This window comes from Anguilla rostrata, chromosome 14 (genome assembly GCF_018555375.3).
Source record: "Anguilla rostrata isolate EN2019 chromosome 14, ASM1855537v3, whole genome shotgun sequence".
NCBI classification, from domain to species: Eukaryota; Metazoa; Chordata; class Actinopteri; order Anguilliformes; family Anguillidae; genus Anguilla; species Anguilla rostrata.
The window spans coordinates 5,502,348-5,529,683 of record NC_057946.1 but is presented as its reverse complement, the minus strand read 5'-3'; the positions used below and the strand labels follow the sequence as shown (position 1 = coordinate 5,529,683).

Below are 27,336 nucleotides of genomic sequence, written 5' to 3'. Positions count from 1 at the left end.
GGTGAAGGGAGGTCTGGAGCGGGAGGAAATGAGCAATATCAGAACAGAGCTTGGTGGTGCGCGGATATTCCTTGCGGCTCCTGGAGGGGAAACATGGCTCTGTGCAGCAGAACCTGGGCCCTCCTGCTGGTGCTGGTCGTGGGGCACTGGGGTGAGAGAGCGGAGGAGGGGAGGGGTCCTACCTCCGAATTTACAGTACTGCCGCTGCTGCTGTGTCGCTGCTGCTCACAAAGCTTCGCTGCTTTCATTAGGAGTATCTTATTGTTCCATTCTCTGCCTCTGACCTCACTGCCTTCAAATCTGCAGAATGTTCTAGAATTTGATTTTGTTCTGGAATGATGGTTAGGATTATGACATCGTAATGACATCATGATGTTCGCCGTTTCTGATTACTTGGCTTTAAATTGCAGCTCGGTCTTCAAGGACGATTTTCATTTACCACGATTGTGATTTAAGTTCACCCAGGCTGTCGCTAAATTTACTTCATTATTATTTAATTTTTATCATGCTGCAAAATATTTGCACTTACTAACAGTCTGTTGTCCTCAAAGTCACGATTATAACTGCTGTCCTTTCTGAATGGAAACATTTTTCAACGATTATCATTTCTGTATTACACTTTCACTGGTGCTAACTTCACTTTATTAATGATCCAACCTGTTCTTTGTTTTGTTTCTCACAGTCTGTGTGTGTTCCTCGATATATGCTTAGCCGCACTGGCTATTTTAAGATTTCATTCCTGCAGTGAAACGCGAACGCATGCACACATACTGTGTACATGCTGCTGGTTTCATGTGTGTGACCTTCACGGTGCGAAGGTGAAGTCAAGTCCAGGCTGAACTAGTAGCGAACTTAATTTAGGATACCTCCATGATGAAGTTCTTTATTTGTGTGTCAACTTGCTGAATTCTTTAAGGTATTGAAACAGCTTAAACTGGCCCGTGGGCTAGTGCTAGGGTTTTATGGATGCACTAAAAGGTGATGTTTGCCCTGTATCTGATTCTCATCTGGGACCTTTGGCTGACTGAAGTCTTCTGGCACCGTTCAGGAGATTAGGAAACACTTCGGCCTTTGAGCTTCCTGGCTTCCGGAGGGCCCATAAAGTCTTCTAATTGAGAGGGAGGACGATGACGTTGTATTAGGGACCGTCTCTGTTTAACATAAAAAGCACTTGCCTCTCATTGTTTTCTCTTAATGCTTGATGTCTGTGCATTTTATTTGCATTATGTACATTACTGGTCGTGAGAGAACATAGAAGCACCCATATAAAGCAGCTTGGCAGCCCTACAAATGCAAATGTCTGTGACTGAGTGAGTGAGTGACTGAGTGAGTGATGAAGTTACACCATTGGTCGGCCGGATCACGTGTGTTAGGTCCAGCCATATACTAGGTCTTAACCTGGTCCTGATTTATTGGTCACTTCCTGTCGCTTGTTTGGAAAGGTGCTCATCGTGAACTCACTTTTTTTGCAGCGATGGTAGAAGCGCAGCACGGGTGCCAGGCGCACCAGTGCAACTTTGTGTGCGACTGTCTGGACGAGCAAAACTGCAGCGACGAACAGAACTGCGGTAAGGTGCCGTCCCCGGCAGCGGTACTTCCGGCTCGGTCAGACGTTCCTACGGACACAATTGGCAGTGTTCGCGGGTGGGAAGCCGCTTTCACGTGCTTACCTGTGTGTGTGCATCTGTACACGTATGTTCACACATGCGTGTGTGTGTGTGCGTCTGTACACGTATGTTCACACATGCGTGTGTGTGTGTGCGTCTGTACACGTATGTTCACACATGCATGTGTGTGCGTGCGTCTGTACACGTATGTTCACACATGCGTGTGTGTGTGTGCGTCTGAACACGTATGTTCACACATGCGTTTGTGTATGTGCGTGCGTCTGTACACGTATGTTCACATGTGTTTGTGTGTGTGTGCGTCTGTACACGTATGTTCACACGTGTTTGTGTGTGTGTGCGTCTGTACACGTATGTTCACACGTGTTTGTGTGTGTGTGCACATGAGCACACACTGTGTGTGTACTTGTCTAGGCTACAGCAGGGGCTTTGTGTGTGATTTTGAGGACCCGGCCATGTGTGGCTGGGAGGACCAGTCTGAGAGCCCGCTGTACACCTGGGAGAGACGGCAGCGCGGAGACAGGCTGCCCGACAGCGGACCGTCCTCCGACTACACCACTGGCACCTCTGCAGGTACACCCCCCCACCTGGGCACTGTCATACACCTGTACAGGTGCATATACCCATCACCTGGGCACTGTCATACACCTGTACAGGTGCATATACCCATCACCTGGGCACTGTCATACACCTGTACAGGTGCATATACCCATCACCTGGGCACTGCCATACACCTGTACAGGTGCATATACCCATCACCTGGACACTGTCATACACCTGTACAGGTGCATATACCCCTTACCTGGGCACTGTCATACACCTGTACAGGTGGACAATCTTACCTGGATTCTGTCACATACCTCACTCACAACATGTGTTCTGTGTGTGCAAGCTTGTGTGTCTGTCTCTGAACCTTACGGTGATGGTGACAGATTTTGTGTTGGTTAGCGTGCAGATTACAGTATTTCCAAATGGTGGCGAATGGCTGTTGGTGCTTCCTTGTTCAGTGGCTTGTTGCGTGTGATTGGAAGGGTGTGCGTACCATTGTGTTAAGTGGTGTTTGCATGCTAATTGTGGCTTCGAGGTAAGTTGTCGAGTGTCATGCTTTTGCAGGGTGGTTCATGGGCGTGACGTCGGTGAGCACAGATGACCTCACGACGGCCGTGCTGGTGTCTCCCGTGATGAGCCAATCAGCACTCACGTGCCAGCTGAGGCTAAGATACTTCATCTGGGACTCAGGTGACACGAATGCACACAAACAAAACCCATACATGTACGCACATGCACCCACAAACTCACACTCACTCTCTTACACACACACACACACACACACACAAATGAACGCGCACATGCAGATACTCACATACAGTACACATGAAAACACACACACACACTCGTGCACAAACATACGTAGTCTTCGTTACAGTCTAAGTGTGGCACTTGTGTGACTGTGTTCTGGAAATGTTGCTCCTTTATGAACTCGGGCATTAGAACAAAAAACAAGCGCCAGGAGGTATCCTGATGGCATTTCCCTCGGTGTGCACGGGGCTCTGTAGACTAGCTAGCTGTGGCTCAGGCCTGGGCTCCGTTCGGGTTTCTGTCGAGTTAGTTCTGTGAATTATCTGAAAAATACCACTTAAATGTTCTTTGCAGACTCATCGATAGTCAATAATCATTACATTACATTACATTACAGGCATTTGGCAGACGCTCTTATCCAGGGCGACGTACAACAAAGTGTATAACCATAACCAGGAACAAGTGTGTTGAAAACCCTAGAGGGAAGTGCAGTTCCAAGTGCAGGGAACGACCGCGTAGTTTAACTTGGACCCTGTAGGTTAATCTGATTAACACAACAAAGAACAGCAACAAAGCAGTCTATGCAAATAAAACAAGCAATAGTTGAGTAGGCACGAGTGCATTAACTAAGTCAACTAAGGTAAACGGCTAACCTAGCTACAACCCTAAGATTACAAAGTCAGTTAGAGACTACGGGGGGGTAGGGAGGGATGGGGAGAGGTGCAGCCTGACGAGGAGAGTCTTCAGTCGTCGTTTGAATTTAAGCTTGAATAATCAAATTTAAGATGGATTTTTTTTTTCAACCTTTGGACCGAAACGTTGATCCCTGGTGTTTGGCCGGGCCTGATTTCGGGTTCCCCCCCCCCTCCCCCTCGCAGGCTACACGGGGCTGGACGGGGGTGCGCTGTGGGCGTCGGTGCAGCGGGTGGACGGGGTGCAGGCCGTGGTGTGGCGGCCCCCGACCTCCAGTTTCCGGGGGTGGAGGGAGGACACCGTCTACCTGGGCCGCGTCTCCGAGGGCTTCCGTCTCCGCCTGCACTCCCGCCGAAACCGCGGTCGCCGCGGCGACGTCGCCGTCGACCAGCTGGAGTTCCTGAACTGCGGCCTGCCCGGTGAGGAGGAGTGGGCTTGGAGGAGGGGGAGGGGCAGGGCTGTGAAGTTCGGTTCTCGGTTGATTGTCGACGCTGTGACATCATTGTCAGCTTTCCTAGGGTCATCCACATGATGTCCTCATTATGGCATCCTTCTTACTTGTTTGCAGTTTTCTTCTATTTTCTATTATTCACGGTTGCTCTGTTTGTCTTTTTTCATCAATGTCCTACACTCTCCTTTGACAGCTGTTAAATAAAGACCCTTAATGTCAACTTCCCTCTCTCTCATTCTTTCACTTCTTCCCTCTTCTAATCCCCCGCTCCCTTTCCCTACCTCTCTTTTTCTCCCTCCCTCTCCCCTTTTTTCCCCTCTCTTTCTCTCTCTCAGCCGCTCAGCATGGGCACTGTGCAGGGGGTGCTCTGCAGTGTCAGAGGGGGAACTGTGTGGAGCCGCACCAGGTCTGCGACGGCTCTGACGACTGCGGGGACGGGACGGATGAGATAAACTGCGGTGAGGATGTGGACGGAGGGAGGGAGGGAGAGAAGGAGGGAGGGAGGGAGAGAGGGAGGGATGAAGGGAGGGAGGGAGGGAAGGAGGGAGGGAGGGAGGGAGAGAGGGAGGGAGGGAGGGAGGAGAGGGAGGGAGTGGAGGGTGGAGGAGAGAGAGAGGGAGGGAGGGAGGGAGGGAGGGTGGAGGGAGAGAGGGAGAAAGAGTGGAGGGAGAGAGGGAGGGAGGGAGGGAGGGAGGGTGAGAGGGAGGGAGAGGGAGAGAGGGAGGGAGGGAGGGAAGGAGGGAGGGAGGGTGGAGGGAGAGGAGGGAGGGAGGGAGGGAGGAGGGAGGGAGGAGAGGGAGAGAGGGAGGGAGGGAGGGAGAGAGGAGAGGGAGGGAGGGAGGGTGGAGGAGAGAGAGAGGGAGGGAGGGAGGGAGAGAGGGAGGGAGGGTGGAGGGAGAGAGGGAAGGAGGGAGGGAGGGACTGAGGGAGGGAGAGAGGGAGGGAGGGAGGGAGGGAGGGTGGGTGGAGGGCTTTCCTGTGTGATCTGAATTTACTCCTGTCCGCTCTGCCAAAAACAGTTTATTCACAATGCTGGAGATGCTGAATTTCAGTTTGGATCTGTTTCTTTCATCAAATGCATTCAATGTGTTGTGGATGTTTTTTTTTTTTTGTTGTTTTTTTGGGTTGAGCTTGTATTATCGTTTTGTCATATGACAGGTCATTTTTGAGAGGAAAGGAGACTTTGTAAGTTGACTAATAAACTAATTCATCCAGTTGGTCATGGTGAAATCATGGTGTTTTGATGTGCGGAGTGACATATTTTGATCGGTTAAAACAAGTTGGTGTCTGATTATTCATGCCAGCTTGCAATGCTTTTGTCTACATCCTTCCGTACTTCAAGTGACAAATGCAGAGGATTAAGGATGCAGTGGAAAAAAGAAATGAGAGTACTGACACACACAGTCATAAATGAAAAACAAAAAAAACTAAACGCGATAGAGGAATGGGAATGAGATGGCTAGTTTTGTCTCTGTTTGGATCCAGGTGGATATTGGGGCTGTGACTTCGAGGAAGGACTCTGCGGGTGGGACCTGAGGACGTTTTCCACACTGAAATGGAACCGGACCAGTCAGGACAGCCTGTCCGCGTCCCCCTTTGAACCCAAAATCGGGCCGGGCCGAGACCACAGCACCAACACCGCCTCGGGTACGGATCTTGGGTCGTGTTTGCACATTAAATGTTTAAAAGGAGATCCGTGCGCTCCAGTGCCTTCCTCCGGGTTAGTCCTTCTAAGTGAAGGTACCCAGAGTGTCTTTGCTGATTTTGTATGTCTATTACTGAGAGCACCGGGGATTCTGAAGAAGCTGGCCAAAGCGCGAGTGTTTCTCTATAATTATTATTATTATTAATATTATTATTAATAATAATAATAATAATAATAATAATATTATTAATAATCATAATAATCATCATCATAATCATCATAATAATGTATGTTAACTCTTTTTAGGTTCCTTCCTATACCTCACCAAGCCAGAAGGCATGACGAACGATTGGTCACATTTTCAGAGCCCTGTCCTAGAAGCGACCAATAGCACGCATCCATGCCAGGTACGGCTTCTGCTGCATGTTGGGCTGCTCTGCAGGAATTAGGCCAGGACAAGGGGGTGGGTGCACGGAATTACCCCCCAAGAAACGGCCAGTCCTGATTAACTCCGATAAGGGTGAAATACTGAGTGGCTCACCCTGTTAAGACGCTCGGTTTCCTGTCTGTGTGTGAATGCGCCCCGTGGTCTGGTATTGAATCCAACCTGCCAGTGCCTTCTGGGTACTGTAGTTCCGTCGGGCCGCATGTCATTGAGCATCACTCAGGGAGAGGGGGGGTTTTAGGCAGGGTTGTCCTCATGTCATTCTCTGGCTCTGGATCAGTGTTGCCATTATTGGGCGGGTTTCCGCCCAATTGGGCTCCTTTTGATTACGTTGGCCGGGGAAAAATTGCATTGGGCTGGTAGATGAAATTTTTACATTAAAAATTACTATTACACATTTAGCAGACGTCTTACAGTAGCACATAAATACTTTTACATCCTTAGCTTGTACCATGATCACTGGAAATCTGGCATGAGGAGGTACCTTGCATTCAGTGGTCCACATAATTTTTTACCAATCTAAAAGTGGACTTTGTTATCAACGCGCAAGTTTTATCCACTAGACCACTCTTCTCTCATTTGGGCTACTTATGTCAAGTTAGGTTTCTTACAATATTACAACAGGTGTAAAACTCTCTACCTGAGCTATGTTTCATCCACTTTAATCTGCCTATGGAGTGCATACTTCATTCCCATCTTAATGTTTGAGCACAATTAAAAGAATTTTATTATCATGGGCCATGACCTAACCATTTCATGCATCTATATATTTATATATAATAGATCTTGGCTGCAAGTGAACTGCATCACTGGCTGGCATAGGTTTGACAATACTCTCTGAACGGTCTCATCCCACTACTCAGTAGACACCTCTGTTCTTTGGGCGAAAGCTGTGTTCCTTTTCCCATTATTTTAAATGTTATATGACTCTACTTTGTCGTGCTCATTTGTCAAGGGGCCGTGTGCAATTCTTAACAGATTCCAAAACTTGAGATCTGATGTAATCTGGTAGTTAACAAAATTGCTCGTTCTTTGTCTACAGTCCCTGGGCAGTCCCTGCTGGCCGTTACTCACAAAACAGCTTGTGTGAATGCAGCTTGTTTTCTCCTGTTGTCTGTTAGCCAGCTGCTCGGGCCCATGTTCTTCACAGTGAAAGTTGCATTTGGCTATAGCTGAAGCCAAAGCATTCCACTTAGTTGCATCTTCTGAAAATTCATTAAGTGATGTGGCCAAGTCCCATATGTTGGCAGTGTTAGATCTGGACTACAGTGTAGCACAGGAAACCCCAACCAGCACTTCCTGTATTTAAGGAGCTGAGAGGAAGGAGGAAGCGTTGGAGCTGAGCATCTGGTAGGTCTATCAGTCCGTGGTAAACCCCAAGACATTTGGAAACCCCCCTCTCTCCCCTGTCCCGTCTGCAGATGGTGCTGTACACACACCAGTTCGGGCCCAGGTCGGGGGGGCTGTCCGTGTTGGTGGTGGATGGGGAGATGTACCCCGTGTGGGAACGGGGAGGACAGCTGGGGGACCTCTGGGTGAAGGCGGAGGTGGAGTTCGTGGTCAACGTCACCTTCCAGGTAACTGGGGGATTCGGGGGACCCCGCAATGAAGTGGGGCTCCAGGGTGTGGCTTATCTACTCTTTCCATGGTATAACCACCCCCTTTCACCCCTCTCTCTAAATCTCCTCTCCTTCTCCCCCTCCCCCCCCCTCTCTCTCTCCCCATTCAAATCAGTTTCATTTAGAAAAAAGTAACAGTGACTATATCATTCAATATGTACACAAATGCAACAAATTTCCCCTCGGGGATAATAAAGATTACCTTACCTTACCTTAGCTTACCTTACCTTACCATATATATATATATTAAACATTAGAAATACCTCCTCTCTGTTTCTCCCACTTTCTGTCTCTCTCTCTCTCCCTCTCTCAGATTGTGCTTGTGGGTGCCATAAGAGACGAAGAGTTTGGCGGGATCGCGGTGGACAGCATCGTGATGTCGCCAGGTTGCCGGATTGCCAACGGTGAGCGGCCTCCCATCTGTTCGCTCTTTCGTTTGTCAGACTCTTTCACCCGGGGGAAAACCTGAAGTCTTAAGAGCAAGCCGTCACACGTAGGGCCACCGGTTTGTCTCCCTTTGCTTTCTCGCATGGTAAAGTACTTCAGTCCTCTAGTGCCAGCTAGAGGTCCCCTTCTCAAACAGTTGTCCCATTTGCACCGCCTCAATAATCTGAATTGATCAAGTGATTGACACGAATTAAGCACAGATGAAGATTGAGAGCTATGTTTACAAGTTTTAGAATAATGTAAGTGGTTCTCAAGCCACACTTTCTTGTCCACATGCCATTGCTTTGATAAATACTTAATATTTTGACCATAGCACTCTAATGTACTGGGAAGGTACTTGAAGCTCTGTTGTGTTGTCTATGTACTGGGTTGTTTGTGGCCTGTGTTGTCTAAACCTATACTGTTAGTATTGTGTTGTTTGTAGCCTGTATTGTGTGACTGCTTGCTTTTATTGTCACTATGGTGAAGCCAAAGGCAAATTTCCACAAAAGTGGACAATAAAGTATCGATCTATCTATCTATCTATCTATCTATCTATCTATCTATCTGTCTATCTGTCTATCTGTCTATCTGTCTATCTGTCTATCTGTCTATCTGTCTATCTGTCTATCTGTCTATCTATCTATCTATCTATCTTGTTTCTTCTTCTCTGAAATCGCTTCCACAGAGTCCTCCCCGGGGGTGACTTTCCCCAAACCCCCCGGCCACCCCTGCACCTCCAGTGAGAAGCTGTGCGACTTTCACCCGGACTGTGAGAACTCTGAAGACGAAGCCAAGTGCGGTGAGCTGTGTTTTCTGCGCTCGTGCACGTGTGCGTGCGTGTGTGCGTGCGTGTGCACGTGTGCATGCGTGTGTATGTGCACGTGTGTGCGTGTGCAAGTGTGCGTGCGTGTGTGTGTGCACGTGTGTGCGTGCGTGTGCACGTGTGCGTGCACGTGTATGTGCACATTTGCACGCATTTGTGCACGAGCGTTCGTGCATGCGTGTGTTTGTCTGTGTTCAGAGTGTGTGTGCAAGAGAGTGTGAGCACATGTGTGTGTGTGTCTGTGTCTGAGCGTGAGTGTATATTTCTGTTAGTGTGTGTATGTTTACTGTATGTAATTGTTCTTTTTGTGTATGTGTATATGTGGGAGAATGGTCGCACATACGGGTGCTGCATACACATACTTTTTTTATGTGCATATATTTGTATGTGCGTAAATGTTTTGCAAATGTTATTTTTCTTTTTTGTCTTTTTGGACCCATATTGAGTGTGTATGTTTGGGAATATGTAAGTATAAGTGGTTTTGTATGATCCGTAGGCAGGTTTGATTGATTGTGGGCCTACGTTGTGTCTATGCAGGAGACTTCTCCTACGCTCAGGGCATCACTGGCTGGGCTGATGCCAGCATAGGGGCACAAGGCTGGTCTCAGAACCTAACACAGAATGGGTCCTCACAAGGTAACATTACACTATGGGGTGTACAGGTGTGCGTGTGTGTGTGTGTTTGTGTCCTTATGAAAATTAATTTGTGCCTGTATATGTGTGTGTAATTTTGTGTGTGAGTGTGTGTGCATATTCTGTGTGACTGTATATATACAATACTGTGTGTGTAAATGTGTATGTAATTGTAAGTGTGTGTGTGCATATGTGTACGTACGTGTGTGTGTGTGCTTGTGCCTGTGAATGTGTTTGTGTGAACGCGTGCGTGTGTGCGTGCATGTGAGAATTAATTTGTGCCTGTATATGAGTCTGTGTGTGTTTGTGTGTATAATTCTGTGTGACTCTGTATGTGCAGTATGTGTGTGAGTGTGTATGTGTGTGTATATGTGCATGTAATTGTAATTGTGTGTATGCGACTGTGTATGTGCAGTTAGTATGTGTGTGAGTGTGTATGTGTGTGTATATGTGTATGTAATTGGAAGTGCGTGTATGTGTGTGAGACTGTGTATGTGCAGTATGCATGTCAGTGTGTGTATATGTGTATGTAATTGGAAGTGCGTGTATGAGACTGTGTATGTACAGTTAGTATGTGTGTGAGTGTGTGTGTATATGTGTATGTAATTGGAAGTGCGTGTATGTGTGTGTGAGACTGTGTATGTGCAGTATGCGTGTCAGTGTGTGTGTATATGTGTATGTAATTGTAAGTGTGTGTATGAGACTGTGTATGTGCAGTTAGTATGCATGTCAGTGTGTGTATATGTGTATGTAATTGTGAGTGAGTGTGAGACTGTGTATGTGAGTCAGAGAGTGAATGTGTGTGACGGCTGTCTCTCTCCTCAGGTGCTTACCTGTATGTGACAGAGTTCCCAGGGCAGCAGCTGAGTGAGGCTCGAGCTCGGACTCCTCTCCTGGGCCCGTCCGGCCCTGCCTGCGCAATGGAGTTCTCCTACAGTCTGACCGGGAACAGCTCCCACATCGGTACTACTGGTCCCTCCCCATCTCTTTGAGCTGTCTCTGTCCCTCCACCTTCCCCCATTTCTTTAAGCTGTCTCCGTCCCTCCATCTTCCCCATCTCTTTAAGCTGTCTCTGTCCCTCCATCTTCCCCATCTCTTTAAGCTGTCTCTGTCCCTCCATCTTCCCCATCTCTTTAAGCTGTCTCTGTCCCCCCATCTGCCCCATTTCCAACTCCAGCTTCCCCCCGCCCTCCTCTCCTCTCCTCTCCTCTCCTCTCCTCTCCTCTCCTTTCTCTCTTTCTCCGTTGTGGCCCAGCCTCTCCCTCTTCGTCTTGCCAAACGTTCGAATTAATCACTCCTCACCCTGCCCTCTTCCACCTCTCTCCACCTGTCCTCTCCTCTAAACCCCCCCCCCCCCCCAGGTGAGCTGTCCGTCAATGTGATCGACGGGGCGCTGGGGACCCGGTCTCGCCTGTGGGGGGTCACCGGGAAGGCGGAGGGGGAGTGGCCGAAAGCGGAGGTGTACATCGGCGCTCGCGATCACCGCTTCCAGGTGTGTCCGCCAGGTGCACCATCAGGCGCAGCACCGTGCTCCTGACCCCTCACTCTGTTTGTCTCAGAGGACTGTAACCACTCAGTGGCTCCGCCTCCCTCCCTGTCCCCTGTCTGTGGCTCCGCCTCCCTCCCTGTCCCCTGTCTGTGACTCCGTCCCCCCCCCCCAAACTGTCTCACTTCCGTTCTATACAAATTGCTCCATTGGGGTAAGGTACTCCGACTGCGCTAAATATTTAGAATGGCAAAAAAATGTTAATGTATGGAAATCAGATTATCTTAATTTTGCTGCACGTTATTCTGCAGTATTTGTTTTACAAACTGCAAGGAGAAATAAACATACAAGTCCAGAAGAAAATAGATCTAGCGTATGACAATGACAAAGGGCCGTTGCAAAGAAGTCACTGAAGATCAGAGATACGTACAAAATTTGGAGCGCTCTGTGAATATATGCCGGATTTGTGCTCATTTCTTTGTTTCTCACACCCCCTAGATGGAACTGGAGGCTCTCTCCCAGTACGAACACGCTCAAATTGCCGTGAAGGACGTCCGCTATTTGAACTGTCACTCGGGGTACCTGCCCGCTGTGGGCCAAGGTGAGCAAACTATTATTTTCCTCCCAATTTGGAATGACCAGTTGTATCCAAAGTTCAAGGAAATGTCTTTCACTGGGTAACTTGGAGTCTTTTTTATTTTGTTTTTATTGTTAACAACAACCTTAGTGTATTCTTTTTCTATTTGGAATGCTCAAATGTACTTGTAAGCTCGCTGGTGTTGTTTGACTGGATTAAATGAAATTAAAAGCAAATATAAAATATTACTATAAAGATATATTTAAAGGTAAATATATCCATTTCTGACCTTGGTATTACATTTTTCTCCAAATTGGAAGTACTCAGTTGTATGGTAATGGTATGTTTTATTTCACGGGGTAACATGGATTGTAAAAAAAACATATTGAGAGTGGTCAAATCTGTATAGGTCTGTATGCGCAGCATTGTTGGGGAGATGTGTGTTGTTGCTAAGAGTATTAACTGCTCAGTGGTTGTGCTAACACAGGAATCTGAATTAACATATGCAAGACATATGCGTATGTATATGAATTTGCATATGTATTGAAAGAAAATGTACTTTCTCACATCACTGTGTGCGTGCTACTGCTCCAAGGATGCACATCATTACTCGATGTGACGTGCGGTCGCCTTTTAACTGCGTTTTGTTTCCTTCAGACCTGTTCTGCAACTTTGAGACGGATGATTGCAACTGGTATCAGGACCAGACTGACAACTTTGACTGGAATCTGATAAATGGAATGGACCACACAATAGGCGTTGGTATGTAGCAGCAAGGATTCACTTTCACTTCTTCAGACATAGGGTTTATTTGCATTAACAAGAGAACAAATCGACCTCTCAATTCTGACAGTTCCACTGTTGTTAAAGGGTAGGGGTAGTGTAATAAAGTTATTTTCAAAATTAAATTCTCTCTCTGTAGGTAGAAGTTGGATGCAGACACATGAAGTTGACTCAGCTATGTAATCTCTCTCTATCTTTCTCCCTCTCTCTAAAATTCAAAAACGTGCTTTATTGGCATGATAGGATGCATCCTATGTTGCCAAAGCACAGGAAAGAACATACCATTGAAGGCATAAAAACATATCTAGATATGCAGTGTACCAACAAATTTACCCAATATATACTCACCGGCTGTTCGTCTGTACATGGCAAGCTGTATTGTTTCTGCTTGTGTAATGCCCTTCCTGATTATTTTCACATGTTCTAAACGGAGTGTAGCACAGTGGGTAAGGAACTAGACTTGTAACCGAAAGGTCGCAGGTTCGATTCCCGGGTAGGACACTGCCGTTGTACCCTGCATTGCTTCAGTATATATCCAGCTGTATAAATGGATACAATGTAAAATGCTATGTAAAATAGTTGTGTAAGTCGCTCTGGATAAGAGCGTCTGCTAAATGCCTGTAATGTAAACGTAACATAACATAATGCTGAGCACAGGCCATTCAGCCCAACAATGCTCACCATTTTCCTGACTAAATTGTTGCCTAGTGCTTTGATTGCTTACCGTCTAGATAGTGTCTAACACCGTATCAAGCCTGCTCTTGAAAATCCACATCTGCATCTACTATGTGACCAGGCAGGTTATTCCACATGTTGACTATGCTGCTTGAAAAAATTATTCCTCATGTCTGTCCATAATTTCCCTTTATGTCCCCTTGGTCCACTTACAGACCTCCTGAACCTGAAGAACCTCTTATAGTTTACTTTGTTAATTCCCTTTATGAATTGAAAAGCCTCAATCAAATCACTCTCCTTTTACTAAACCTGAACCTTTTTCAACCTGAATCGCTTCAGTATATATCCAGCTGTATGTAGATGCTATGTAAAAAAAAAAAAAAAAAAAAAAAAAAAAAGTTGTGTAAGTCGCTCTGGATTAGAGCGTCTGCTAAATGCCTGTAATGTAATGTAACGAAGAGATTAAGCATCTAAAGTCTTTCCTCATAGCTTTTATCTTTCAAACCAGGAATCAATTTGGTTGATATTCTTTGAACCTTTTTCAGAGCCTCTATCTAGTAGTACGGTCCCAAGAACTGGGTGGTCTAACAAATGTGCTGTATAAGATAAAAATAACTCCCTTGGATTTATACTCAGTACTTTTGGTCATATATCCCAACATCCTGTTGCCATTTTTTAGTACTGCAGCACAGTGCCTTGAACCTGAAAGGTTTTAATGGAAGTGCAGCACTGTCTCCCCTGCTCCCTGACACACACACAAAAAAACACGCACACGCACACACACACACACACACACACACCCTCTCTCTCTCTCTCTCTATCTATATATCTGTCAATTGCTCTCTGTCTGTCAATCGCTTTATCTATCTATCTGTCTGTACTGTTTGTCTGTCAAATGCTGTCTCCTCTGTTTAGGTAGAAGTCTGGTTGTGGACATGTGGAACTCCTCTCTACGAGGGCTGTCCGGCCGCCTGTTGTCCTTCCCCCAGCTCTCCACTCAAGGCGAATCCTGCCTGTCCTTCTTCTACAAACTCTATGGCCCACAGACAGGTGAGTCTGTACAGTCCAGAGAATGGTCAGTTTGTGGAGTCCACAGAGAGGTAAGTCTGTACAGTCCACAGAGAGGTCAGTCTGTATAGTCCACAGAGAGGTCAGTCTGTACAATCTACAGAGAGGTCAGTCTGTACAGTCCACAGAGAGGTTAGTCTGTACAGTCCACAGAGAGGTCAGTCTGTATAGTCCACAGAGAGGTTAGTCTGTACAGTCCACAGAGAGGTCAGTCTGTATAGTCCACAGAGAGGTTAGTCTGTAATCTACAGAGAGGTCAGTCTGTACAGTCCACGGAGGTGAGTTGTAGTCCACAGAGAGGTTAGTCTGTACAGTCCACAGAGAGGTCAGTCTGTACAGTCCACAGGATGGTGAGTCTGCAGTTCACAGAGGGGTCAGTCTGTACAGTCCACGAGAGGTGAGTCTGTACAGTCCACAGAGAGGTCAGTCTGTATAGTCCACAGAGAGGTCAGTCTGTATAGTCCACAGAGAGGTCAGTCTGTACAATCTACAGAGAGGTCAGTCTGTACAGTCCACAGGATGGTGAGAGTGTGCAGTTCACAGAGAGGTCAGTCTGTACAGTCCACAGAGAGGTCAGTCTGTACAGTCCACAGGGGTCCGTCTCTATAGGGTCCGAGAGGATAGGGTCGGGGTTTACGAGTCACAGGAGGTCAGTCTGTACACCCCACAGGAGTAGTCGTACAGTCCACAGAGAGGTCAGTCTGTACAGTCCACAGAGAGGTTAGTCTGTACAGTCCACAGAGAGGTCAGTCTGTATAGTCCACAGAGTGGTGAGTCTGCACAATCTACAGAGAGGTGAGTCTGTACAGTCCACTGAGAGGTGGGTCTGTACAGTCCACAGAGAGGTTAGTCTGTATAGTCCACAGGATGGTGAGAGTGTGCAGTTCACAAAGGGGTCAGTCTGTACAGTCCACAGAGAGGTTGGTCTGTACAGTCCACAGGGTGGTGAGTCTCTCTGAGGGGGGTGGGGTGGTTGAGGAAACATGGGGCTGCTGGGTGGCTCCTACTGCTAATACAGGACGTGTATTCGGTGTGACACCCCACAATATGGAGTCAAATCCTGGCTGTGCAGGGGAATGAGGGAGTGAGCCAGTGGGGTTGTCTGCAGCTCGTCGCTCGCCCGCGACCTCCCCTGCTGCTCCAGCACTCCTGCACCACGCTGACTGTGCAGCTCTGCCCGCGGACCGTTGAGGGAAAGAAGTTGAGCGTGCGGGGAAGCCCTTGCTCCCCCAGAATCGCTCGTTCCCGCTGAATAGCTTGCTCCCGCTGACATTTCAAGTGTGACTTTGTGTCTCCCACCCAGGCTCCCTCAGCGTGAAGCTGCTCTCGGGCGGGGCCGAGGTCCTGGTCTGGACTCGCAGCGGTGCCCACGGCAACCAATGGCACCAAGGCAATTGCCCCATCCCCCACCAGCACATCAGGTTTCAGGTAGCCATTTATCGCCATTTACCCAGGGCTCCCTGATTAAAACCATAAACTTTACATTAAAACCCTCACAGAACGTAATGGACGTTTAAGGGGATTTGTGGATGGTGCATCCAGCTAAAACACTGGTTCTCGAGCTGATGTCTTTGAGCTGACGGTCAAACCGTGACTGTGGCTGGAGTATTGCAAGGTGGCACATGATTGGCTGTAAAGCTGCCCTGGGTAGTTTACAGGGCTGTTTACAGGGCATTCCACACTTCGTAAACCAATCCATCCTCGTCTCCTCGTGTCCTCGCGTGACCCAGGAATCAGTCACGGTCCGCCATCTTTAAAGACATTTCAATCCATTAAATGCTCCTTAGAGGAGTAGGAAACGAAGAGTGAGGATGCTCCCGGGGGATGCTTCAGCGAGGATACATGAGCGCATTCCTTTTGTGGAAGTATTTTTGGAACGTGAAACATATAAATGATCCACCTGTGGAGCCACCTCTCCACATCTGCCCTCGCTGCAATTGACATTGTGCCAAACTCTTCGCTTGACTAAGCAAGGACATTCCATTTGCCTAATACATTACAGGCATTTAGCAGACGCCCTTATCCAGAGCGACTTATACAACTTTTTACATAGCATTTACATTGTATCCATTTATACAGCTGGATATATACTGAAGCAATTTTGGTTAAGTACCTTGCTCAAGGGTACAACGGCAATGCCCTACCCAGGAATCGAACCTGCGACCTTTCGGTTACAAGCCCAGTTCCTTACCCACTGTGCTACACTCCCATCCCATGTTACCTTGATTCCTCCTGGTTTCCTGGTATCCATAACCTGGTATCTGTTCCTTGCATCCTTTGGTAAATGGTAAATGGTAAATGGACTGCATTTATATAGCGCTTTTATCCAAAGCGCTTTACAATTGATGCCTCTCATTCGCCAGAGCAGTTAGGGGTTAGGTGTCTTGCTCAAGGACACTTCGACACGCCCAGGGCGGGGTTTGAACCGGCAACCCTCCGACTGCCAGACAATCGGTCTTACCTCCTGAGCTATGTCGCCCTTTCCTTGCGTCCTTCGTTGGGTGGAGCTAAGGAGCTAGGAAAGAACACGAGGAAGAGATACAAAGAATGTTTCTCTCTCCCTCCCTCCCTCCTTTCTCTTTCTCTACTTCTCTTCCCAGGCTGTCTTTGAGGCGATTCGCTCGGGGTTTGACGGACAGGTGGGGATAGATGATGTGTCGCTTCGGGCCAGACCCTGCCCGGGGCCGTTGGCTTGCTCCTTCGAGGGCCAGACCTGTGGCTACACCTCCTCTGGCTCCTCCCCCTGGGTGCACCAAAACAAGATCTCTGGCGGGGTCAGGCACGGCCCCAAATCCGACCACACCCTGGAGACAGACCAAGGTGAGGGTCTGTCGAAGTACCCCTGTTCCTCTCTGTGACTCGGGGCATTCAGGGGACACCCTGTAACTTTTCACTTCAGATGTTTTTTCTAGAAGTTTTGCTGGGATAGGAGGATGAGCTTTTAGTTTTCAATAAAACTCAACAGTCTACATTTTTGAGGATATTTGAGGACTATGTTGCTGTGATTAAATGGGCCTTCAATTTACATTCCGGAAGGAAGGAAGCAATAATAAAATGTGGACTAAAATGTTTTGCATGTTCTGGAACAAAACTGAAAACCCAAGGCTTACTGTAGAAACTCAAGTATTGGAGCAAAACCGATGTTGCAATGGTCCTCAGCAGACGGGTGCTATAGAAACGCACGGTTTGTGCAACTGTGCACATTCCCTGGGTTGTGTTTAACATTTAGGGGCCCATCTTTGAGCCTTTCGATGCTTCATTGTGGAGGGGTTGCCCTGTCCCTCTGCATTTCAGGGTACTATATGATCACGGACAGTAGCGCGACATTCCTTCCTGAGGGTCATGTGACGACGCTCACCTCCCAGCCCCGCGACAGAGTCCCCAACACAGAGTGTGTCCGTTTTTGGTATCACATGGGGGGAGAAAAGCCAGGTAGGTACAGCATTTACTCTGCCATGTTGTAGGCTGAGTGTGTTTTGGTGTGTGTCGTATTATGTTGTGTTGTTTTGTGTCCTAGGTTAGTCCGTAGTTTTTTTTGCATTGTGTGTTCTTTTGTTTTGTGCTGTGTTCCTGGCTCCACAAATTTGTGTTATGTTGTGTTTTAAGTGTGTCGGGTTGTTTAGTGTTTTTGGCTCTATGAATGTGTATTGTGGTGTTGTAAGTTCATTGTGTTATCTGTGTTCTTATATACAGTATTTTGTGTTGTGTTGTGTTTTGATTGTGTTGCGGGATCTCAGAATGTCTCTTGTGTTGTGTTTCAGGCCCTCTGAATGTCTCTTGTGTTGTGTTATATTGTATTTCAGGCACTCTGAATGTGTGTTGTGTTGTGTTATATTGTATTTCAGGCACTCTGAATGTGTGTTTGTTGTGCTATCTTGTATTTCAGGCACTCTGTGTGTTGTATTATATATTGTGTTGTGTTTCAGGCCCTCTGTGTGTTGTGTTATATATTGTGTTGTGTTTCAGGCACTCTGAATGTCTGTTGTGTTGTGTTGTGTTGTGTTATATTGTGTTTCAGGCCCTCTGTGTGTTGTGTTATATATTGTGTTGTGTTTCAGGCACTCTGAAAGTCTGTTGTGTTGTGTTGTGTTATTGTTTTTCAGGCCCTCTGTGTGTTGTGTTTCAGGCACTCTGAATGTGTATGTAAAGTCTGGTGACAAGAGGACAAAGATCTTCTCTAACAGTCTGAACCAGGGGGACGCCTGGCGCTATGCCAATGGAAACATCAGCGCCTCTGAGGTCTGGCAGGTACTGTACTGAGTCAACAGCGCACCTGCAGCTGAGGGTCGAGTCCGGTCCGGTCGTGAGCTCAAAGCTGCGGGGAGATAGCATCTCTGGGTTTTTGGGTCAGGGTAGTTACTTTGCTGGTGTTTGGCGTGAGGCTGGTGGCCCTTCCTCTGATCCGGGTACAGCCCAGGGTGCTGCGTATGGTCCTGATGCAGGGGTTGGGTTGCCTGTGGTGATGGAGATGATGCTGTATGTAGCTTGTGGTGGTGGGGATGATGCTCTATGTAGCCTGTGGTAATGGAGATGACGCTCTATGTAGCCTGTGGTGGTGGAGATGATGCTCTAGCTTGTTAGATCTTGTGTGGGGTGGGAGATGAGCTCTTATGTAGCCTGTGGTGATGGAGATGATGCTCTATGTAGCCTGTGGTGATGGAGATGATGCTCTATGTTGCCTGTGGTGATGGAGATGACGCTCTATGTAGCCTGTGGTGATGGAGATGATGCTCTATGTTGCCTGTGGTGATGGAGATGACGCTCTATGTAGCCTGTGGTGATGGAGATGATGCTCTATGTTGCCTGTGGTGGTGGAGATGATGCTCTATATTGCCTGTGGTGATGGTGATGACGCTCTATGTAGCCTGTGGTGGTGGAGATGATGCTCTATATAGCCTGTGGTGATGGAGATGACGCTCTATGTAGCCTGTGGTGATGGAGATGACGCTCTATGTAGCCTGTGGTGATGGAGATGATGCTCTATGTTGCCTGTGGTGACAGAGATGATGCTGTATCTTTCAGTTGCAGTTAGAGGTGGTGGGGGCAGGCGGCACACAGACACACGTTGCCGTTGACGACATCATCATCTCAGCCCGCAGCTGTCCACCACCAGGTGTGTGTATGTGTATGTGAGAGAGAGAGAGAGAGAGAGAGAGAGAGAGAAAGAGAGAAAGAGAGGAAAATGGGCCTCATTCACTTAACATGCATGCAATCAAGTCTGATTGGTATCTGATTGCTTACAAACGTTTCCACAAACATTTCGGAATTCGTAATTTTGTTCTTATCTGAATTTGTTCTTTGATAAGATCAAACTCTATCCGTGTTTTGTAATGCGCATAAAGGCATATGCAGAAGTCGTTTGTATTTATTATTATTGTGTTTTATTATTCATGCAGTGTCATTTTAAGTAGTTAAAGGCCTCATGCCAAGTATTATATTAATATAATAATATTTAATATGCTATTGATTTTAACTACATGAACTAAAACTAACCTGTCTGAATAGCTTTTAATTTTTACTGGCTTTTTTTGTTCAGTTTTGCTTTGGCTCTGTTCAGTGTTAAGAGCAGGTATAGTAGTTTTGTGGGGATTTATAAGTGTGTGGATGCATATTTCAGACACAAAGTGTACTCTGGAGAACGGTCTGTGTGACTGGTCCAACACCCAATCTGGGGATCAGCTGGACTGGGAGGTGACCAGCCCAGCGCAGGAGAAACACTACTCCACTCCGCCCCTCGACCATACCCTGCAGTCAGATAGAGGTGATGCCCTATCCCCTAGCATCCTGTGTGTGTGTGTGTGTGTGTGCACGGTCTCCGAAGCACTTTGTGTGAGCGTAATATGTGTTCACATCTGAGTAAATATCCATGTATATTTAAAACTTTATATCAAAAATTATCCAGAGTTGACACCATGGAATACATGAGATCAATTCATTCATATTTAAGACATTTTAACTACTATAATGTCTGTATGTTATTATGACAAATGCTGCCCCCCACCACACACACACACACACACACAGACCACGTACACTGGTACAGAGTCTGGATCTGTGATTCCTGTTGCTTTCAGTCCACAGGCTGCTGTCACAAACAGGCCAGTTATCTGAGCAGTCAACTGGATGGGTCCATTTGCTGCACTACCACATTCTCCATTTCACGCTTGCACCTTCTTTGGCATCTAGCTTATGTTGCATGATTATGTGCTGACTGCTACCATCGGTTGTTACCCTGATGACTTGGCATCAGCAATGTGTGTTGCCTTAATCTGTTTACTGTATGTGCACTTATGCAAGCTTCTTTGATTAAGCACATCTGCCAAATGTGAATGTACCGTGAAAACACCAAAACTGTTTCTGTGCATGTGTGTATGCTCACTGCGTGCAGTACAAAAAAGCTTCGTGCTTTGACACCTGCAAAACATATTCTTAGAAAATATTGTTGACCGTGAATTGAACATCCCTCCCCTTAATCAAACAAGCGCGAATCCGCAATAGCTGCGACCGCACACGCGCATGCATCCATCATGTTTGCGTGCATCCATGCATATACCCTCACACAAACATGTGACCTCTTCTTTGGCTCATGACCAAACTTTCCACAAAATCTTGTGCAAATCTGTGAATACATTCGGGAGTTATGCGCCTTTTTGTGATAGGCCATGCCCATCGCCACGCCCCCTCTTGGTCAATCGGCCTGAAAGTTACTCAGCTCTACCTTCGGACATGACTAACCTCCATGCCAAATTTTAGCCTCCTGGGGCGAAAACTGTAGCCGCTACGGGGTGGGACACTTTTGTAGACCAACCGACCGACTGACAGACAGAGCTATAGAGCTGCGGTCACAGCTAAAAAAAACTCACAGGTGCTCATGGGTGGGTAAGCTTTCCAAAGCAGATTTTTGGTTTCGGCTGACCGTGCCCTGCTGTTTTCTCCTTCACAGGTCACTTCCTGCTCCTTCCCAGCAGCACCCGGGACACGGCAGGTCAGGCGGCGTGGCTGCTGAGCCCTCACCTGCCACCCACGCTGGGCACCTGCCTGAAGTTCTGGGTTCACAAACCTGCCTCCCGTAAGAGCTGCTCCCCCCCCCCCCCACTCATGCCCACCCCACCCCTCTTCCCCCTTCTCTTCCTCCTGCTTTGTCCTTCCCTTCCCTTTTCCCATCTCCCCAGTTTGCGATGTGTCCTCCAGAGGCCCGCCCACTCTCGCCGGGGTTTCTCGTGTGTAGGCCCTGTCGTTTGATTGGTTGTGTTTGAGTTTGATTGGCGTCCCTGCAGATGACGGTGGCCTGGTGGTGGTGAGGCTGTATGGGGAGGCTCGGGAAGAGCTGCTGAGTGTGGGAGAGGTCAGCGAAGCGTGGCGACGCTTTGACATCGACATCGTCTCTAAGGAGGAGTACCAGGTACTGCAGTGCCGCTAGCGCACCTGTGGGACCGTAGCCATGGAAACGTGCACACACACGCGCGAGTTCAAAATCACACGCGTGTGCGCACACTCACATGCACATGAACATACAAACGTGCACGTACACACGGACTCGCACGTAATCGCACATCATGATCATATACTCACAAACGTGCGCACGGACACAGACACACACAAAATCATCGCCACAGACAAAACATACACAAAAGAAATATGTGTGTGTGTGTGTGTGTGTGTGTGTGTGTGCGTGCGTGCGTGCGTGCGTGCGTGCGTGCGTGCGTGCGTGTGTGTGTGGTAGATTGTGTTTCAGGGTGTGAAAGGGAAGAACGGTCCGTTGGCTCTCGATGACATTCAGTACACGCCAGGAGTCAGCTGTGCGGGAGAGAACACGGACCCAGAGTGTGAGACGACGTCTGCTTTTCTTTTTTTCTTCTGTGCAGCTACACCTCTCTCTCCAAGTTAGAAAGATTCACACTGACTTTATTAACCTTTCAGGTTAGACAACAGCCTAGTTTTGCCAGAGTATCGCAGGACATTAACTGCATTAGATGTAGACTGCAAGGCAAACCCTCTCTTGCTCCCTGTTAAATAAAAGCTAATTTTCTAAAAGAAAATAATGATCCTGCAAAGACATGTTTTCTTGCAGGTTTACAAAGCAAACATGGTCAACCTACATGTTAATTCACCGTACACCCCTGGACGTCCCTGGGATGCCATTTGTACATTTCCACACATTAAATAGCATTTTAGTGTTATTTTTACAGAGTTCATGTAAGTCTGAGAGGGATCTACTCAAATCCGTGTCCTTGTAACATTTTGCCATGCAGCTGTGTGCATAAATGCTCCTCCCCTTTCCTTTCTTTAGCCCCGCCCCCTTCTGACGACAAGGGAGGGATCGCGGCATCAGTCGTCGTGATGCTGCTGCTGGTGATCACCCTGGCTGCCCTGCTGGTGTTTTACCTGCGCAGGCGGGGGAGTCCTTGCACCCAGGGGCAGGCCAAGACGTCAGCGAGCTGCGGCATCGCCAACGAAGCCTACGACCCCAGCACCGCAGTACGTAGCATCACAGCTAACGGCCCTCATTGGCAAACCTTCCCATAAATGTGACTTGCAAGACGTAGCATTACATTTCATTACATTACATTCGTTTGGCGGATGCTTTTATCGAAAGCAACGTAGAATAAGTGCATACTAAAGGTCGTTGGAACAACCACAAAACACAGGTCCGATAAGGTACAATACTCATTTTGTACAGTTATTCATAGCCATGAATGCATTAAGTCCAGTTCACACAGTGAACATTACTCTGACCTGACCTAATAGCATACGATGATGTTTATTATTATGATTATTACTTATGTGCATCATATACTTGGATCGAGCTAAGCTACACATATGGCTTAACATACATATTAAGCAGCCTCACCCTGCAGCAAGCACAGAGTCGTGGGAGTTTTTTTTGGTGGAATGCTCTCGTAAATGAATAGCCAGAAACGGGGATAAGATGGAGTGTGTCATCGGCACGCTGGCAGTCGCCCTGCGTACGCAGCGAAACGAAGGCGTCGGCTCTAGCGATGACGCGTCTCCGTCTCTTGGCAGGACCACGTGTCGGTGCCCCCCATTGACAGGAAACCGGAAGACGGCTTCGCCAGCGTTTCATATTCGACGGTAAGGGCTCGACGTCAAATGGCTTTCCTTCAGTCACCGTTGAGCTATTGACTGACGCATCACTGGGTTAAAAGCAGAGCACACCTCTGGAAATTTGGCAGACTCGTTACAAGTGGACAGTGCCGGCTCAGTCAGGATTGCAGAGCCATAAGGTTATGAGCCTGGCTCATTGAGGTTATGAATGGACCTATTCTGTATTTTCTCCCAGGATTCCGAGGAGAGAGAGATTGTGTAGAGGGAGGAAGAGAGTCCACTGGCACCATTGTGACATCACAGCTGGAGAACTGCTCGCGTCACGTCGTACCTCAGCTAGCTAGACGCACGCACGCACGCACGCACCGCTACAAATTCAGATCTCTGCCTCTGCATACTGTATAACGTCCGGAGAGGCACTGATCCTCTCCCGTCTGGATTGCTGCAGCTCCCAACTCCTTGCTGGCCTCCTTGCCTCTGCCATCAATCCTCTGCAGTTCATCCCGAATGTTGCTCGCCAAACAAGATTTACAATCTTCCCAGTCTCAGCCATGTCACTCCCCTTTTTATCTTCCTCCACTGGCTCCCTGAATCACCCGTGTTGGCTCACGTGAAATTCAAAACCTGGTGGTGGAACGAGCTTCCCACTGCGGTCAGGACGGCAGCAGAAGCCCTGCCCATCTTCCGGTGCAGAAGGAAGACTCACCATGGCTACCCTGACCCTCTTTAGCTAACCTTTCTTTTTCTCTTTCTTTCTTTGAATTTCCTTTTGGGTAATGTTGTAGTTGTAACCGTGTAATGGTAGGTTATCTGTCAACTGGTGCTTTCTTTCGTTACAATGCAAATGGTTTTTTGTTAGGTTAACATTAGACTCATTGATTTTTTTAATGGCCTTCTGTGCATTCTTGGTGATACAGCATTTTTGTATCCTTGGGTGGCAAAAAATGTTCTCCATGTCCGTATGTCACTCTGGATAAGAGTGTCTGCCAAGTGATTGTAATTAATGTAATGTAATACAATTTGGTTTGAACAATAACAGAGATCTAGTAGAGGTTCTGCTTGCTTTTGCAAAATGTCAGTCCATCTGTTGAGAAATGAGCAACAATGTGTGTTGAGGAATCTGTGTGTGTGTGTGTGTGTGTGTGAAAGAGATATACAAACCCTATACCAATGACCTGCCATTCCTCCTTGCTTACATTTTATAATGCATAAATTTACATGTTCTTGATTAAAGCAAACTGAACTTTAAGTTGGAGTCTCGTTTTTATATATATATATTTTTTTTTTGGTTTTGCTGGATGTTTGGTTTGCTGTAAACAGAATTGGAGATATTTGCAGAAAGATTCAATTTCTTTTTACAAAGTGTATGCTTCCAGAAAGTATGGCAAGGTGTCATCTTCAGGAAATCTACCTTGCGGGCAGAAGGACTCTCTGTGACAGTGGTTCCCGACAGTGTCACATGTGTCACATTCATTCAGTAGGTGTGTTGCACAATTGGGGCATGGGAGTGTCACTCAATTAGCAAGAACCAGAGTGACTACTGTAAGGGGTGTGCAGGCAGATCTGTATCGCAGTGTCCTCCAATCACGACAGAGCAGTCTTTTCCTGTAATTTGTAGTAGCCTATTCCCGACAATAACTGAAATATGCACTTCGGTGGCTGCATTGCACCTGTAATACCGGTTGCTCTTCTCCAGCTATGACTCCACCATTATCGTTGTAGTTTTCCAATACATTTAGCTGGGCGGTACTGTGCATTTTCAGTTGTGTATTTCAACGTATCGTGTTTTGAAGTACTTTGTACATAAACAAAATATTTTTTTATGTAGTCTCTTCTCGCCACAAACTGAAACGAGCTTAAGTGATATTTCGTAATTGTGTTTATTCTGTTTTAGATTCAGATATTAGCGCTATCATTTTAAGACTGCTGACCGGGTCACAAGGTGCTTACTGTAACCAAAGTAGCGAATTGGCGGCATCTCTGGGTTTATGGCTGGGGAAGAAGGGAGTTTTGAGGTTTGTCATAGTTGTTAGAAGTGTCTTTACCTGTGTCTGTCTCCTTACAGGGAAGATCAGTGGGCCCTGCTCAAGCGACGTCATATTCAAGGACGGTTGCAGTTTCAAATCTTTGGTGGGTGCCATCATACCCTTCATGGTGCCAAATGTCACAGTCCAGAATTGATGCATGTGAAAGAAAAATGTATGTACATTGAGTGTTTAGTATACTGTGAAATGTGCAGCAATAACTCTAATAGAGTTTATATGAGTCCGATTTGCATTAAACGTAGCCTGCCAGAGTAATTCTATAACTGACGCTATTGGTTGTTCCAAAATCTTATATACTCCTAAGGGTCTCAGTCTAACAATATGACAGATATTATGAAATATGACAGTTATTGATACTTTCTGTATGTTTTGTATTTGCTTAATTATTATAGGTAGACAAGAGCACACCGTATCATTATTGTGATTATAATGATTTATCAGTTCAAACCACTGATAATCCTCAAGAACAGAATGGACCAGAATGGCCAGAAATTAGAGTTTGCTAAAAATGTGCCTTTAAACGAACTCTTATAGACAAATGAGACGAGCATTAGCCATTACAAAAGCAATGGAAAGAGGAAAGAATGGAGAAAGAAAGGAACTGCTGTCGATTCTTTAAGTAAATCTGCCACCCTCTGTTTTGCACCTGATCGTCTGTGCTGTGTTTTGTGACTCATGATTTTGGTTCTTTTAGATTGTGGCTTGCTCTTTCCATTTATATTGCAATCAATTAACCATTAATCCTATTATCAAATTATAATAAATGGTAAATGGACTGCATTTATATAGCGCTTTTATCCAAAGCGCTTTACAATTGATGCCTCTCATTCACCAGAGCAGTTAGGGGTTAGGTGTCTTGCTCAAGGACACTTCGACATGCCCAGGGTGGGGTTTGAACCGGCAACCCTCCGACTGCCAGACAATCGGTCTTACCTCCTGAGCTATGTCGCCCCTAATAATACTTTATCAAATGTTGCTATATTGCCCTTTGTATACGCAGTGGCACAGTGGTGCCCTGTAGCACCGTTGCCTCCTTGCAAGACGGTACTGAGCTTGCATCCCAGGTGGACTCACCCGATTCATGGTGGGATAGATGCATATGACCTTGGCCAGTAGCAAGTGGTATGGATGGATGGAAGTTTACCACGCCTTGTTTATTTTTACCCCACGAAAACATTTATTTGGCCCAGTGTGAAATAATTATTTACAAAAAAGAATTACCAAGTTCATGTATTTGAATTAAGTAATAAAATGTAGTTCACAAAACCACTAATATTTTACTGAACTTGTTAGCTTAATGCAACTCATTTATCGTTTCCGTGTCAACAGAAAATATTGTCACCGGAGTTTATAATTTGTATTCCACAGAACCTTGAACCTTAAATGTTTAACAAGCTGAGAAGTGGTATTGTAATCAGTTACTTAAGAATTTTTATTTGGGAGAACCAACTCCTCAGCTCTGACGAATGTTTTTTTTTTTTTTTTTTTGACATAACTCCTAGCTCTTGAATAAACGCTTGTGAAATTTGCAGTAGAGAAAATGCGCAGATGTCCTTCTTTTTTGAATTTATCGTTTTGCCTCTATCACTTATTCTGAACATGTATGAGTGCGCTGTAGTATTATTATTTAGGCCTCGGCTACCTAATTAGAGAACGAAAAAAAATTATTTGAGCTAGCGCGAGCAAAGCCGCGCCGAATCGTCCGCTCAGCAAACACGCAACCTATTAGCCTGAGCAAGCCAACCGATCCCCCTTTCTCATCGTTTTCCCTGTGCCAGGGTGTCGGGCACTGGTGCGGAGGAAATAGTGATGATGTTGTGCGCGTCTTTTCAGGCTTTCGTCCTCTTCATTTGCTCTGGTAATTTGTTGTGTGCTGTCGACTGAGCGCAAGGTTGGGGGACCAGCAACCGGGTTGGCAGGTGCAACCCGACTGTTAACTAACCGGTGGCCGTTAATTTCCCGGTGGGGTAGCCT

At 46.8% G+C, this 27,336-nt stretch overlaps 1 protein-coding gene across 2 annotated transcripts; it reads left to right on the top strand.

Moving 5' to 3' along the window:
• Positions 1 to 33: 33 nt before the first annotated feature.
• Positions 34 to 26,007, top strand: mamdc4 (MAM domain containing 4). 2 transcript variants are annotated; one of them, XM_064308470.1, is made up of 29 exons: positions 34 to 151; positions 1,473 to 1,568; positions 2,040 to 2,198; positions 2,739 to 2,864; positions 3,803 to 4,036; positions 4,404 to 4,526; positions 5,554 to 5,715; positions 6,020 to 6,120; positions 7,580 to 7,735; positions 8,091 to 8,181; positions 8,892 to 9,005; positions 9,567 to 9,665; positions 10,488 to 10,625; positions 11,024 to 11,154; positions 11,647 to 11,749; positions 12,383 to 12,487; positions 14,099 to 14,233; positions 15,555 to 15,679; positions 16,852 to 17,071; positions 17,546 to 17,683; positions 18,378 to 18,499; positions 19,274 to 19,364; positions 19,869 to 20,012; positions 21,195 to 21,320; positions 21,529 to 21,653; positions 21,975 to 22,077; positions 22,542 to 22,729; positions 23,276 to 23,344; positions 25,383 to 26,007. In XM_064308470.1, the coding sequence occupies exons 1-29, from the start codon at positions 94 to 96 to the stop codon at positions 25,527 to 25,529; spliced, it is 3,729 nt and encodes a 1,242-aa protein (XP_064164540.1). In that variant the 5' UTR covers positions 34 to 93; the 3' UTR covers positions 25,530 to 26,007. The 2 variants fall into 2 exon arrangements, with proteins under 2 accessions (XP_064164540.1, XP_064164541.1); XM_064308471.1 differs by lacking the exon at positions 25,383 to 26,007 and adding an exon at positions 23,553 to 24,566 and having other exon boundaries at positions 35 to 151.
• Positions 26,008 to 27,336: the final 1,329 nt, after the last annotated feature.